This window comes from Acanthaster planci, linkage group LG11 (assembly GCF_054643075.1).
Source record: "Acanthaster planci isolate LZ-2023a linkage group LG11, COTS_SCS, whole genome shotgun sequence".
NCBI lineage: Eukaryota > Metazoa > Echinodermata > Asteroidea > Valvatida > Acanthasteridae > Acanthaster > Acanthaster planci.
The window spans coordinates 12,731,514-12,745,766 of NC_141787.1; the positions used below are offsets into that span (position 1 = coordinate 12,731,514).

At 42.2% G+C, this 14,253-nt stretch overlaps 1 protein-coding gene across 2 annotated transcripts in view; it reads left to right on the forward strand.

Moving 5' to 3' along the window:
* Nucleotides 1–14,248, forward strand: part of ivns1abp (influenza virus NS1A binding protein) — a 37,652-nt gene extending 23,404 nt beyond the window's left edge. For both annotated transcript variants that reach the window (XM_087143545.1, XM_087143546.1), the window contains 7 exons: nucleotides 1,597–1,719; nucleotides 2,639–2,945; nucleotides 3,179–3,388; nucleotides 5,285–5,530; nucleotides 6,067–6,192; nucleotides 6,347–6,520; nucleotides 6,730–14,248. In XM_087143545.1, the coding sequence (XP_086999671.1) occupies nucleotides 1,597–1,719; nucleotides 2,639–2,945; nucleotides 3,179–3,388; nucleotides 5,285–5,530; nucleotides 6,067–6,192; nucleotides 6,347–6,520; nucleotides 6,730–7,100 (1,557 nt within the window). In that variant the 3' untranslated portion in view covers nucleotides 7,101–14,248. The remainder of the gene's footprint in view (nucleotides 1–1,596; nucleotides 1,720–2,638; nucleotides 2,946–3,178; nucleotides 3,389–5,284; nucleotides 5,531–6,066; nucleotides 6,193–6,346; nucleotides 6,521–6,729) is intronic.
* Nucleotides 14,249–14,253: the final 5 nt, after the last annotated feature.

The window sequence follows — 14,253 nt, forward strand, 5'->3', positions numbered from 1 at the left end:
TGTGTTAATTTTCTTTCACTGCGTCTCCTTTACCATGCCCGTTACCAGCTTTTATATTTTTCATCCCTTGTGCCTCTTTTGTGTCAACTTCCCAAATGGCTGCAGATTGTTTGTTGAAGGCAGGCCTGACATTTTGAATCCTGGAATAATCGCAGCTGTTATTTTATGCCCATGTGGCATAGCAGTTTGAGAAATAAGCTACCGTTCCAATTTTGCGACTCAAGTCTGGTAATGTCGCGCGTTCTGTAATTGAAACGTTATTTGTCTGGATTATGTCGTTCACGTCGGTGCGACAAAAATAGATTGAGGTGTTTTCTTCAGCGATCTCCTTGCTGCTCTGCTGCGTGTTGCCATGGAGACTCATCTGGTTTATTTATTTGACGTGGGTTAATTCGGGAGCAACAGATGGTATCAATCAAAAGCAGATGAGAGGATTTCAAACGAACCCGAAAACTGCATCATTAATCAGTGCAAGGTTTCCACTGCACGGCAAGTGAATTCTACATGTTTGCTCTATGGACAGTTCTGTAGCAAGTTCATATTTCATGGGTGCAGAAAATTCGGACAAACTGACACGCTTCCTTTAAATGAACACATTTGGATGCACTTGAATGTTTCAACCTGAAATTTGTTTATGCCTTGTGGATGACAAACGGCAAGTGGGTGCATGGGCACGTTTGTCCAAAAGAAGCTGGTCGGTGCAATAGCTTGAGCAGTACTGTATGTGTGAACTTTCAACTTAGGTTTATGGATTGCTCTTGGTAATCCCAAGAAGCCTGTTGCGCAGTGCATATTGGGTCTGGTCCCCGCGATGTGTAACGCTTCAGTCCACGATGGGAATAAGGTTTGTTTTACACAGAAGAATCATCACTCCATCCCGTGTTCGTTATTTGTTTCACCCAACTTGGATGCATGTACCCCTATTTGTATCTTTAACCGATGTGTGTGAAATCTCTAGTACCCGTCGCTCTGCATACCCTTTTCATATGCATTCATCCCCTCTTGATCAGTCGATATTGGTATCATTAGTGTTGAATTTAATGGAAGATTGTTTGCTGTATGTATTTCAATATCTTATCATTAAATAATGGCAGTTTGCTCATCAAACCATAATGCCACAATCGTGGGATCTCATGTTTTTTTCTCGGTGGGTTGTCCACACCCCTGACTTGTTCATATCCATGTTTTTCCCTCATTTCGCACTCAGGTGTTTTCTTTATAATAATGGAACGAATCCCCCACAGTGAATAAAAATATGTTGAAATTGGAGCATTCCAAACTGATGAGGATTACTAAACAGTATTTTCCATGTGATTCCTAATGTATTTTTAAAATTTTTTTTATTGGTTTTGAATTGGTTTTATTCACATGAAGTCCATGAACAATGAGGTAATTATCGAAAAGACTTTCTGGTGTATTTTGCAGTAAACAAGTGACAATAGAATACCTGTTTCCAGCCCCTCTTATATTGAAATCTGGTGTTCCTTATAGTGTCCCCTGCTCTTAGAATTATTGATTTTTATCTATTTTAACTTCAGTTTTTGCTCGCATGCTTGTTTCATAAAATGCTGTACTTCATGTGACATTGTCATGTAGATTGAGGTCGTGGCCACCAAGTTCGTATCCAAAATGAGTGACCGACAGCTGTTTGAGACGGCCCTGGACTGGATTCGCCGAACTATCAAATGCGGCAAGCAACTGGAAGATCTTCAGCAGGAGGTTAGTTGGGGGTGGACGGTGATTTATATTGGATTTGCCCCCATTAGCTGTAGACAAATTCTTCCATCAATGTCAAGCAACCATTTGTTTCTCATCGAGGAGAATAATTTCTGCATAGCGCCTTGTCTCCAGATAGCAATACCATGATCCACAAAACAGGCTGAGCTGGTGGTATTTGAGACTTGTCTAAATTGGTACACTTGATGCCCATTGACTTTGGCAAATGCTGACATTGCTGTAAGCTCTCAAGCTGCGAGCTTTATAGAACAGTGAAATAGTGGTTGGATGTTGGACATTAAACATTATATGATCATTCAACTTTTCTGTCCAAATCAAGATGAAAGTGACTGACAAGTTGTGCAGTAGACATATGACTTGGATGTCAGGAAACTTGTTTACAACCAGAGATCTATGATGATAACAGTAATTTCATTACTACAAGTGTAATCAATATTCTCTTTGTTAGCAACAGAGTTTTGCCGATTCTACATGGCAGCTCATGAAATGTTTTATGACAGCTCCTAGTATGCCTGGTGAAAGGTTGTTTAATAATGTGTTTAATAGTGAGCTTTTAAGGCTGGTTAGTAACTCACTGCGTATTCACTGTGTACACAGCACCAAGGTCTATTTTGAGGTGTCTGCAGTTTTTGAAGGAAAGCGCAGTGCGTAATGAAAACGGGCGCCCTTGCTTGCAGTTTGTGAAAGTAATGGATTGTGCATATGCACGAAATGTATGCGTATTCGGAAAAATCAAAATATTTTAACTTTTGTCGGATACGCACACACAGCCGAGACTTGAGAAACGACGAAAGTGTGAACGTCACATTTCGTTCACATTACACGCTGCGTGTGTGCAAACGTTGCGAGTATGAACCAGTCCTTAGTATGCATATCAAGTTTTATTCCCCCCCTCTCTCAGCCCCAGACTCTGCTCCTATCGGAAAACAACACTTTGAAGGACGTGGAGGAGTTTGGTGAGATTGAGCCGGACCTGATCAAGAACTACAAGCTGGACGCCAAGCGCTGCCCGCTCATCTCTCCGGCCAAAGTCACCAACGGCGTGAGCAACGGTGACGGGCCCAATAGCAGCAACAACAGGAACGGTGGCAACAACAACAACAACCCCAATGGCCCCGCCCGGAGGCTAGTGCTGTCACCGGAGGACCTGACCAAGGCCCGGTCGCGGATCGAGAAGTGGAAGATTGTCGCATCAACAGAAATGGGAGGTCAGGACTAAGTAGTGCCTCACTTCAGAGAAGAAATAAAACATGCACGTTTGTGTGGTCACCTAAATCACCACGTTTCAGGACAGTGGTCCATGCCCTTCCTGGCGATTTATTTTCGTTAGTCCCAGTGAAATCACTGGAACTGTTCCTTTTCAAATGTAAGTACATGTATGCAAATATTCAGTTATTGAATATTCAGCATAGCATCAGCTGGTAATTTGTTTCATCCACAGCCAATCGCTACATCGCCATTACCATCCTTGGTGGTAGCCTCTTTGTCATCATGCTGTATGAGAAGCCAAGCAGCCCCAAGGTCAGCAGCCCCACTCCCAAGAGGTCTTTCTCCATCGAGAGTGAGGGGATACACCCCTCCCTGGCTACTTTAGAACAGCCCAGGTGTGCAGTCGGGGTGGCCAAGTTGGACGGGAAACTAGTCGCAGCGGGTGAGTTTTATTCTGGGAGAGACCGCTGACTATATGGTCTTGCCCATGTTTCGAGCAGAAGCACCCCTTATCGCAGGGGTCAAAATTAACTTCAATCTCTTGGTGGCCCAGTGGGAAGTGCATCGCACTGGCCCTCGCAAAAATTTGGTGGCCCAGGTTGAGTACATGTACTGAAATCAACCACACATGTTCGTTGGCTTCAGTCGAACTTCTATACCAAATAGCTGATTGTCTAGCCTGGCTGGATTGAAATATACTTTTGAGGCCAAAATACTAGTTCTGCTTCTAGCTATGCGACTGATCCTAAATTTTTGGCGCTACCGTAAAATTTATATCGGTAAATTTGAAAAACATTTAAAAATTTTTAAAAAACGAAGAAACTCCTGTCTTCACAAAACACCTCTCAACAATTTTGTCATATCTAAAAGCTTGTATTGTTTGTTTGCCTGCTTACATTTGCAACGTTTGGAAAGAAAGTTGCATTACTTTCACAAGTTCCCTTTGCATTTCGCTATCACAGTGGTGAAAACACACATGCAATATTGCTTGATTCATAGAAGCAAGGCTTCACTGGTTCCCATTGTGCCATGCCAGTGCCAAAGAAGACATGATGATAACGTAGCCACCAGTCCACGCATCCCGGTCAAAATAGTGTTATACGATTCACCGTACACACATGCAATTCTGCAGCTGCACATTAAAAAAAAAGTCAAAGGAAGATTTGTACAAGTTAATTCCCAGAACTTGATCTGTTGTCGAGGTTGTTTTGCTCACACTTGATGATCAGCCCGATGCGGACTTGACGCGACACGACCTGCAGAGGTTAAATTGTTGTCCATGAGAGATAACGTTAAAGTAGCATTGTTAGAAAATGGTACCGGCCAACAAATCACCACTCGGGTCGTGAACTCGTAAGCGCTGAGCTGATGATTTGATTCAGGAGTCGTGAAAAGTGATGAAAGTTTGAAAACATGGCAATGCTCCTCAAATGACCACTGTCCAGCTGGGCCATCGTTTTGGAGAATGCAGTGGCCCGATGAATATTTCGGTGGCCCCGGGCCAGCGGACCACCATTAATTTTGACCCCAGTTATCGGTTGAAAAGAGCTATGTTGGTCTTTAGTTTTCAATTTGTCGGTGGTGAAGCGACCATAATGTGTGCATTTCCTAGTTGTTCGTGAACCAGTGAAGTTCACTTCGACCAAAGAAACCTCCATTGCTGAGAAAATAGCACCCTCTCTTGGTCCAGTTTGAGGCCCAAATTGTAAGATTCCATACAGAATTTGGTACTGGGCTAAAGCTGAATCTTTCAGAATGCCACTTCTGCTTAAAGTTTCATCCTTTGAGCCAGTCAAGGTTGTAAATGTCTTTCAATTGTTTGGTTCTAGAATAGAAGTTCAGTGCCCTGATCATGATGTCATGAAGCATCTGAATGAACCAATGAACCAACAACAGCTTACCAGGCAAAATGTCACTACAGTGTATGTTGCTTGTAACTGGTTACCCGCTAAATTCTTCTCAGTAAGGCAAAATTTCTAGGCAATATTAGCTTCTCAGCGGGTCAGTAAAGATGACCCCCTTGACACAACTTCAAGATTTGGAATGATGGAGTTTCAAAGTATTTAGTATCCAGCCTCATTTCCTCTTGTATTTTCTGATGTGGTCCTTGTCCGTAAGCCTTGTCCTTGTCTCCTTGTACAGACTATTGGAACCACGACCACAGAAGTTTGAGATGTTCTTTCAGTCATGAGATTTCATTTCCAGTTTTAAGCCCTTGTTTTTGCAGAGCAGGTCAGCTGTTAAATGTGGGCGCAGGTAGGGGATCTGTGCATTTTACACAAGAATTTCACAACCTGCTATTAACTTGCGGTCTCATCTTCTGACGTAAACCAACCAGGCGGCTTCAACCGGGACGAATGTCACCAGTCAGTGGAGATGTACGACCCCCACACCAACACCATGGACAAGATCGCCCCCATGCAGACCCAGCGGGCCCGATTTGAGTTTGGCGTCATTGGCCGCAAGCTCTACGCGGCCGGCGGTTCGGATGGCCACATGGATCTCCGAACATGCGAGGTGTATGACCCTGAGACGGACGAGTGGTCTTGGGTGGCAGACATGCCCCAGGAAAGACCGAATTCAGGTGAGAGAACTTGTAAAAATTGCTTTTTGGAAGTTTGTCGGTGAATACTAGCCACCGTATTTGCTGCCCGTGATTGACTGATAGCTACCAACTGGCCATGGTCAGCCACAGTGTCTAAGGAGACAAATTCAGGGTTCTGTGTCATGGAGCTGCTGAGCCAACAATATGGCAGACTTGGAAGATGTTCGCCAGCTCGTTGGTCTGCTGCCTGCTAGTGGCTTTCCAAGGATGGCTGACATCTTGGGGTTAATTTTAGGCCTTTGGCCAGAGTTAAGGCTTGCTCCTGACAGCTGACCAACTGTTGGCCAGTTCCTGGCCTGTGGTAGGTAGTGCAAATTGGCTGCTAGCCTGGCAATAGTGCTGAGTTTTGCTAAGTATTGCCATATCATATGAATACATTGCTTGCTGCTGACTAGGAGAGAGTGCAGCTGTTGGTCAGTTGTTGGCCAGGAGTAGCCAGCACTAGCTGGTTTGCTGACCAGACGATGGCTAAGTTGTGAAGTGTTGCTGACTGAAGTTGTCATCTGTTAATGCAGGTGCTGCTGTTCTGGATGGCAGATTGTATGTGGTCGGTGGATCAAGTGGCAACGTCGGTCTCCGTTCTTGCGATGTCTACCACCCTGACACAAATGTCTGGATATCAATCAGCAAAATGAACCAAAGTAAGTTGAGTTCAGAGCTGTGGTGTTTAAATTTCAGTTCGGAGTTTGCTGTAACTCGGTACTGTTTCATCTGTAGAATAAGATGAAATTTATTTGTAGAATTGCTGGTTGTACCCAGTGACTTAATCACGTCTTAATCTCTCTCGCCTTGCAGGAAGAGCACAGGTGGGCGTGTGTTCCTTAAATGGTAAGATCTTTGCGGTGGGCGGGTCCAGTAATTGGAATTGCCACAATTCGGTGGAGGTGTACGACCCCAAGAGCAACACATGGGGCCTGACCACGCCCCTCAGCACCAGTAGAAGAGGCGCTGCTGTCTGCACTTACAATGGTGAGTTAGGGGTTGAAAGAGGGCGCCAGAATAGCTCCAGATGTAGCCCGAATGGCAGGCTTTCATAGTGGCTGACCAGGTTTGCTTGTGGCAGTGTTGTATTTGAGTCCGTTGCAAGTCCCTGTAAGTCCATCACAAGTCAATCGGTTTTAAGCCAATTCACAGGCTATTCAAATGAACTGTTGCCAAATTTAATTATCTCCCTTTAGGCAAGATCTTTGCACTTGGGGGCAGCGATGGTCAGTCTGTGCTGAACACGGTTGAGTGCTTTGACCCGGACACAGCCGAGTGGACCAACGTGGCCAGCATGTCGGAGGCCCGCGTCAACGCCGGTGCGACAGTGATCGACGGCCTGCTGTACGCGGTGGGCGGCTTCAACGGGAAGCACTTCCTGGGCACGCTGGAGTGCTACAACCCGGCAGGGAACCAGTGGCACACAGTGGCCATGCACATGATGCGGGAGCGCAACCAGGACTCGCCCACTCTCACCCCGAGGTCACTGACCTTGTCCATCGAGGAGGAAGAGGCAGAGGAAAGCAAGGAGGAGGCGGTGATGTCTGAGGGAGCCACTTCGCAGTAGGTGGCACCACACTTGCCCGTGTAACTCACAAAACATCCAAAAACCAACTCACTTTCTGAAAACAAGTCTCTTGAAGTAGCTGTTGCAACATTTGTAATAGCAAAACTTGAAAATAAGCGGTGCTTGCAAGAGTAAGGAATAAGCACACGATTACTGTGTGAATTCTTTCCTTTGCCAACTTCATAAGTCTAATGATGCCAAGCTTTTTTCTCGCAGTGTGGACGGTGCTGTCCCGCGCACTCGCAGACATAGTGTCGGTTGTGCAAAAATGCAAATTAAGATGGCTCCAACTGGATTGAGTCATCTTGGTCTCTTCATCATTTGGCCCTACGTTATTCCAAAGAGCCACTTGAAAATTTAGGAAAAAGCACTTCTTTTTTTTCAGTTTGAATTTCCTATGACAATCGTCGATGTATGAAAGTCGATGTTTCTGCTGTCTCTCCTTGCATCATTAATTGCGTTGTCTTTTGTTGTATTGGTTTGCATTTGTGTCTGAAACCACTTGTTCTTGTATAACTTTTCTCTGATATTAATTGGAAGTTGATATTTGATCACCAGTGAAAACCAGATTTTTGTTCTACGTTTTCTTGGAGAACAAGGATCGTAGTCATTTGCTTCGAAGTGCACTTTAACACTTCATTATCGAAATCTGTAGTGACTAAAGGCACTATACATGTCTGTCTTTATTGGGGCAGTATTGTCGGAGTTGAACTTTGGCATTACTTTGACATAGAGGACTCACATATATATTTTTCAGAAGTAGTTGAAATTATCATGTTGGTCTGTGCACCTGTCTTGCTACTGCTGAGGCATTAACTGATTGTTGAATACCTTGAAAATTTAAGACTTTAGTCCAGTGCATTTTTCTATCAAACAAAAACTAGTTTTCGAAGCAAAAATCTACTGATTTTGAAGATTCCGTCTAGTTTAATACTAATGAAAAATTTCACACAAAATAAATTATCTAGGCGCACAAAACTTGCATTTTGTTCTAGCTCTTGCAAGTTGTTTTTTTGTCTCTTGCTTACACGTACATGTTTAGGGATGATCATAGAAAATATGTACTTGTACAACTTGAACCTGATACAGTTAACCACTTGCTGATGGGGTTTTGAAAAATGCAGTGCACATAATGGGGACTTTTTCAAGACTTTCAGATTTTTCAAATTCTTCAAAAATTCATCATTTCAGTTAATGGACGTTTGCACCCACATGAATTATTGTCTAGTGGCCACTTCAGTCTGACAGACAAAATCTATTGACGCCCCGAGTATTTCAGCCAGGCCTGCAGCCTTGTAAAAAGAGCCACATTGTGCGGTGTTGTATAACTTTCTTTTGTTCACGAACCTAGCACAGTGCACTGCTGACCTCTTTTCAATAGGGGCCAGATTAGCGTGCAGCAGTGCTGTGTGGCTAATCAACAAGGCTGTTCCGAGAATGGTCTTTTGTTACAAGGCCCAGTTCCTCTTGTCCAATTTCCGAGACCCAGGCCACTCGTATAAAGACTTGGTGCCCGAAACGGGAATCCCCGGCGGCAAGTGGTTAACACTGATTGACATGTATGTCACAGCTTTCCAGGAGACATCAAGGTGCAGTTTGCTGTGGAGAAAAATTTGTCTCTTGTAGTGAGAGGTGTTGGGTGTGTGCAGTGCAAGATGAAATTACTTCGTGTAGGCAACTCTAGAGAATTGTAGCAGAAAGTTCCTGGGTACTAGTGGTGTTGTGGAGCTTTGAAATTAATGTTGTGCTTGTGAACTTTAAGTACAGCTGCTGTGTTCCAGCGTGGCAAGAGGAAACAAGTGGGCACTTGGGAAAGAAGTGAATTCCAGTTTGGGTGGTGGATACTCCACCCAATCATGGAACGTTTATGAGACAGATGCTTGTCCTTAACTGGTGATTAGTGGGTAGATTATTTTGAGTTTAAAGCAATGGAAATGCAGTTTCAAATTGTTTTTTTCTTTGCCGAGGGAGTGTGCATAGTTAAATTAGGATCAGATACTAACTTTTACAAGCGTCGAGTTGGATAGGTATAAAACGTTTACAGGAGTCGTTGGTAGTTTGCAGTCCCAGTATTAAAGAAATGTGGAGGCAGGAGCCAGTCTTCTGACTAGCCCGCCTGATCCAGTTTGTCAGCTAGCTGTCTTGTGAGCATTGGGTTTCGGATCTGTGAACCCTCAGCCAGTGCCAAAATAACTCTGTTGGCTGGTTTAAATGGCAGGTTGTCACTCACATGTGAGTGTAGTTGCAGAGTGCTGCTTTCACAGTTCAGAATCTTCCATGGAGAGAGAACCACATGTACGTTAACTCGTACTTCCTAGTGTTATTATTATTAGCCCTAATGTCTTTGAACTCACAACTGTGAATATGAGTGTCCAAAAGGCACAAAAGAGCATGGCATTGCATTTTTTTTTCCGTCAAAAAGAAATATGTAATTGACACATATTTCATTCTAGGATGAGTACTATGCTGTCAGGGGCAAGTCTGAATTTGGCATTTTTGTGTATGGCACTGGAATGAGACATAATATGGCGCAATCTTGTGAGTACAGTGTCTCTAGGATTAGGTGGTGAGCCACCTACCAGAAAATATCTGGATTATGATGTAGTCTTTATTCCAGACTGCAGTTTGGTGTAGATTCCCAGTGTACTCCAGTCCCTTTGCAGTTAGTTCATGTATTTGGAGCAGGTGGCGTGACCAACAATGGGGAGTTTTTTGTGAAATGACACTCACAAAAAAGAAATATCATCGGTTGTCCTGCATTCAAGGAAAGAGAAGAGGCCAACGTGTCCACTGTCATGAGACTGGAATTCTGGAAATCACGAGCCATTGTTGAACCACACTTTCAACATCCTGTGTATCTGATGTGAACTGTGGTATGCAGCATCAGGAGCAAGAGCTCGAGAAATGAGGCTTGAATCAAGACTAATGCTACCCTTTCAGTCGACACCTTTGGCCATTCACAAATCTGCCATGTTTGGAATTCCCCAGAATTTATTTTTTTAAGAGAATCAGAACGTTATTGATTCCAGCCAAATGTAATTGGAAGTTAAATCTGAAATCACCTTGTTTTAAAGAATTTAAGAAATGAAAGCACCAGGGCTCAGTTGTAAAATTACAAAACATTTATTTGTGAAACCAAAGTAAATGTGGCACCAAAATAACATGCATTTGATGGTACCTAGGTAAAAATGAGACAAAAAAATTAAATAAAATTGTACATATTTATATATTTTCAAAGAGAAAAATTACGCGTTTCACGCTTGTATTAAAAAGTGTCGACTATTTCCAGAAGTGAATTGTTTGTATTACCAGTCAGTGGATTACTTTGTACTTGGCCCTTCATAGTTGCAACCAATATGAGAGATTCACAATAGGGCGCCTCTACGAGTTTACAACGTGTTGGCTAATCACAATGCGCAAAATCTGTTGACTCTTTCCAAACACGCATTGGGTATTGTGATCAGCCAACACATTGCAATCTCTTGGAGGCGTGGTAGTGTGACATACCCGTATTGCAAGAATTGTATTTTTCCTGCAAGAAGTAATGGAGTCCGTTCTCTCATTAATTGTAAGATTTTCAGACCCCTCCTAAGATGTCTGCAGACATTCCTACGTGAAGGTCCAAACAGTATGTGTGTGTAAACGTTCTTGTGTTTGTACAGCTAATGTGCCACCATTACTGCCACCATACACCGTTATTAGCCTTATTCTAGAGTTGGCCATCTTGCATTGAAAGCGAGGCAGTCCTTGTGAAAAACTTGTCTAAAATCGTAATGTGTTAAAATAATGCTGTAGATGCAAATAACGGATTACGGTTACCATCTTTGTGATCCGATAGGTAGTTCCAACTTATGAATTATCAGTTGAGCCGCCTTTATTTTGATTTTCAAAGTGAGGCCAGACCAGCAAATGAGCCAAGTTTGGTAATTGGGGGAAAAGGCAAGTCCACTTGAGAACAACGCATGCGTGCGAGGGGGGCGTGTGGCAGTGCTGATGTTGCTGATCTCGCACGGGCATATTGCTGATCCTTGAATAACCTCGAAAGTACTTCAAACGTGGGCATGCTCTGTTCAAATACCAAACTAGCTCACTGAAGCAAGATAGTCTGGCTCCTCCCCGCATCAGAGTGTGCAGTGAAATGTGTCAGTACGGCGAACCAGTGGCATTTCCAGGTCTTGCGTGGGGGGGGGTTGGTGCTACAAGAGAAATTGTTTTCTACCAAAACTGACGCCCAATTTTTTTTATTTAAGCAAGCTACTTGTCTCGAGAAAGGGGGAGGGGCAATGCCACTGCAAGACATACCCTTTAGAATCGCCACCTTAAACCCTACCGGTGTGCACAACTTTAAAAAAAAAACCCAGTCACTAAAGAGTTGGGAGTATAGTCCATTTTATGAAACTTAAACCAAATATTGCACAAGTACATGTATACCCACGTGATGTTTTTATGTAGGCACGGAATTTAAACACAGAAAAAGGTGGAGGACGTCGTAACTTAACGTGAAATCTTTTTGTTTATCCATTCCACATTTGTTTGGAATGAAAGGGAGAAAAGTCTGTGATAAAAGCTTTGAACCATAGCCAACTTACATGTTAATGTACACCCATACATGTTAGAGGAGTGCAGATAACATATGTATGTGTGTGTTACATGTATTGTTACAAAAGCAGGCACACGTAAATAGAACGGTTTTGTTTGGTAAGCAAAAATGAAGTGGGCTACCAACCAGAGGTATTACTGTGCTATAGTCCGGCTACCAATTTCTAAAAAGATCTGATCAATACTTATTATAGCCTCTGTGGAAAAGCTCGTGAATTTGGCTTGTGTCAGACACATAAGTAACGTATACTTTCACACTTATTTTTTCACAGAAATATTAAAATACATTACGTTGGTTTTTGCAGTTTGTCTGGCAAGCATGTCAGTTCTTTTACCCAAAAATGAGGCCATTATAGCATTGCTGTCTGTCTTTGCGCTCATTAACGGTACGGTTGAGTTTTTGTTTGCTTAATTTTGGTTTTTTAATGAGTGTGAGTGTACTAGGATTCTGTGTTGCAAAATGCAGGGCATGCAGCCCCTTTAAAGAGGTCTTCAGTGGATATCGTCTTCAGTTGTTGATCATTTGCACTGAAAACAGGTTTTGGACACCAAAACACGGAGGTGATGACGTGTCACTGTCTTAATCTCGGCATCCATTTTTTCCCACAAATGATTCAGCTGTCTTGTTATGAAATTGGTACACTATCTTTTAGTGTGGTGTTGCCGTCAGAACAAAAGATTTAAAAGGCAAAATTTATTTTCTTAAAATGAAACGGCAAAAAACCATGTTACTTATTAAACTACATTACTTTCTGCCCGCTAATAAGCTTTTGGCCAATTTTGTTTTTGCATTTTTACATTTTCAAGTGCTTATTGTCCAGATGGCTAAAAGTATGCAGAACTTAATGACTGAGCTGAAACCAACAGATGTAAATAGAGAATAAGACAAAGTATGGGTGGGGTTAGTGTTGCATTGAAGTGGAGAATGTGAAGCTGGTGTTAAGAATTTCCAGTGTTTATGAAATTGCAGTGCATTTTAATGTTGGCACAAGAACATGTGCGCTATTGCAGTGACGTCGTTGAATAGTGTTCCAGTTCATATACCGATCAGAACTTTGCAGTTTCCAACCTGAGCTGTATATTGGCTCAAGATGTTGCATGTTTGATTGACTTGCTGAATGAACCTTGCTAAGATCTCTGGGCAGTTTTAACCAGTTGTTAAATTCGGAGGGTTGTCAAGTCTCGGATGGCTCAAAAGTAATATTCCCTTTCTTTATTTACCAGTCGTTTCTCTCATGAGAAAGCATAGTGTTTATGTTCAAATAAAGATACATGTAAGGCTTTGAGTTGAGAACATCTGCCAGAAAATGGCATGATTATTTTTGAAAAATGGACAGCAGTCAGAGGTTTTAAATTTTTGCTGATTTCCAGGGGAGAAAAAAATATGATGTCACTGTTTCTGTTCATTTTTCAATGTTTGATTAGAATAACTTGTGGTTAAAAGTTCAATTCCACACACTTAAATTGGAAATATAATGAAGAGAAAAAGAAGAAGAAAAAAAAACAGACATGGGATGAATTATTGAATGAATTTTGTTAACTTGTAACATGGGAAAATGACAGAATGTTGTGTATGTGTATTTGGTTAATTTTTAAAATTTGGATAAAAAGTCATTTATGGGTCGAACAGTCCCTGGAACATGGGGGGGCCACTGTTTTCCAGGGGGCAGAGCTTTCGTAAGCTAAAATGATAAATGGTGGACCGGAGGGGTCAAATTTGAGTTTTTCAAGCAAATTAATTGGTGATTTTCATTTCTTTGTTTTTTTTCTCCTTTATCCTTTAATGGTTCAAATTTTTTTTCTGGTGAGCACCCTTGTCCCCCCCGAGATCCCTGGACTGGAATGGTATTATTGGGCATGTAACAAGAAAATCTGTGTGCTATATTGTGACTTGTATCAGGGTATTATGTCGATTCGTAACTTTTTGGAAAACTTCCTGTACCTCCAGTTGGTAATGCTAAATGGTATTTCCCGAATAACATGGTGACATTGCGGACAAAAATAGAAAAGAACAGTTTGCGTTGATTTCAGGTATGTAGACTTGAAATAGTCCAACTCTGAAGACATATTGTTCAAGACTTGAAAATCCCACCTTACTTTAGTCACTGGTTCCCAGAGGTTTATGAAAATGCCATTGAGATACTTATCAGTTTCAATGGTGATCCAGTGAGAATTACAGCTGTGTGCTACAGTGTAGTAGACCAGTTCACTGATGTTGACGGGCACATAGAGATTACTAACGAAAACTGAACCGAGTTGCTTTACCATCGGACAGTTAAAAAAGTACTCCTTGTTCCACTCCAATTAGCTCTACTAAAAATGTGTCCTGTCATCAGTAACTGCTAATGGTTGGCCTGGTTTATTTTCTTGATGGCCCGATTTAAAAATTTTTGTGTGACTGTGAGTGTATATAATTATTTCTCTTTTGGTTTACATTTTGGTTAAGCGTTGGAAAAGTTAAATATGGCAGCTGACGGTATGGTGTATTGTAAGAGTAATTCTGTTGAAAGAAATAAACGAGAGGAAAAGACAAGATTGGAAACCTGAAACGAGT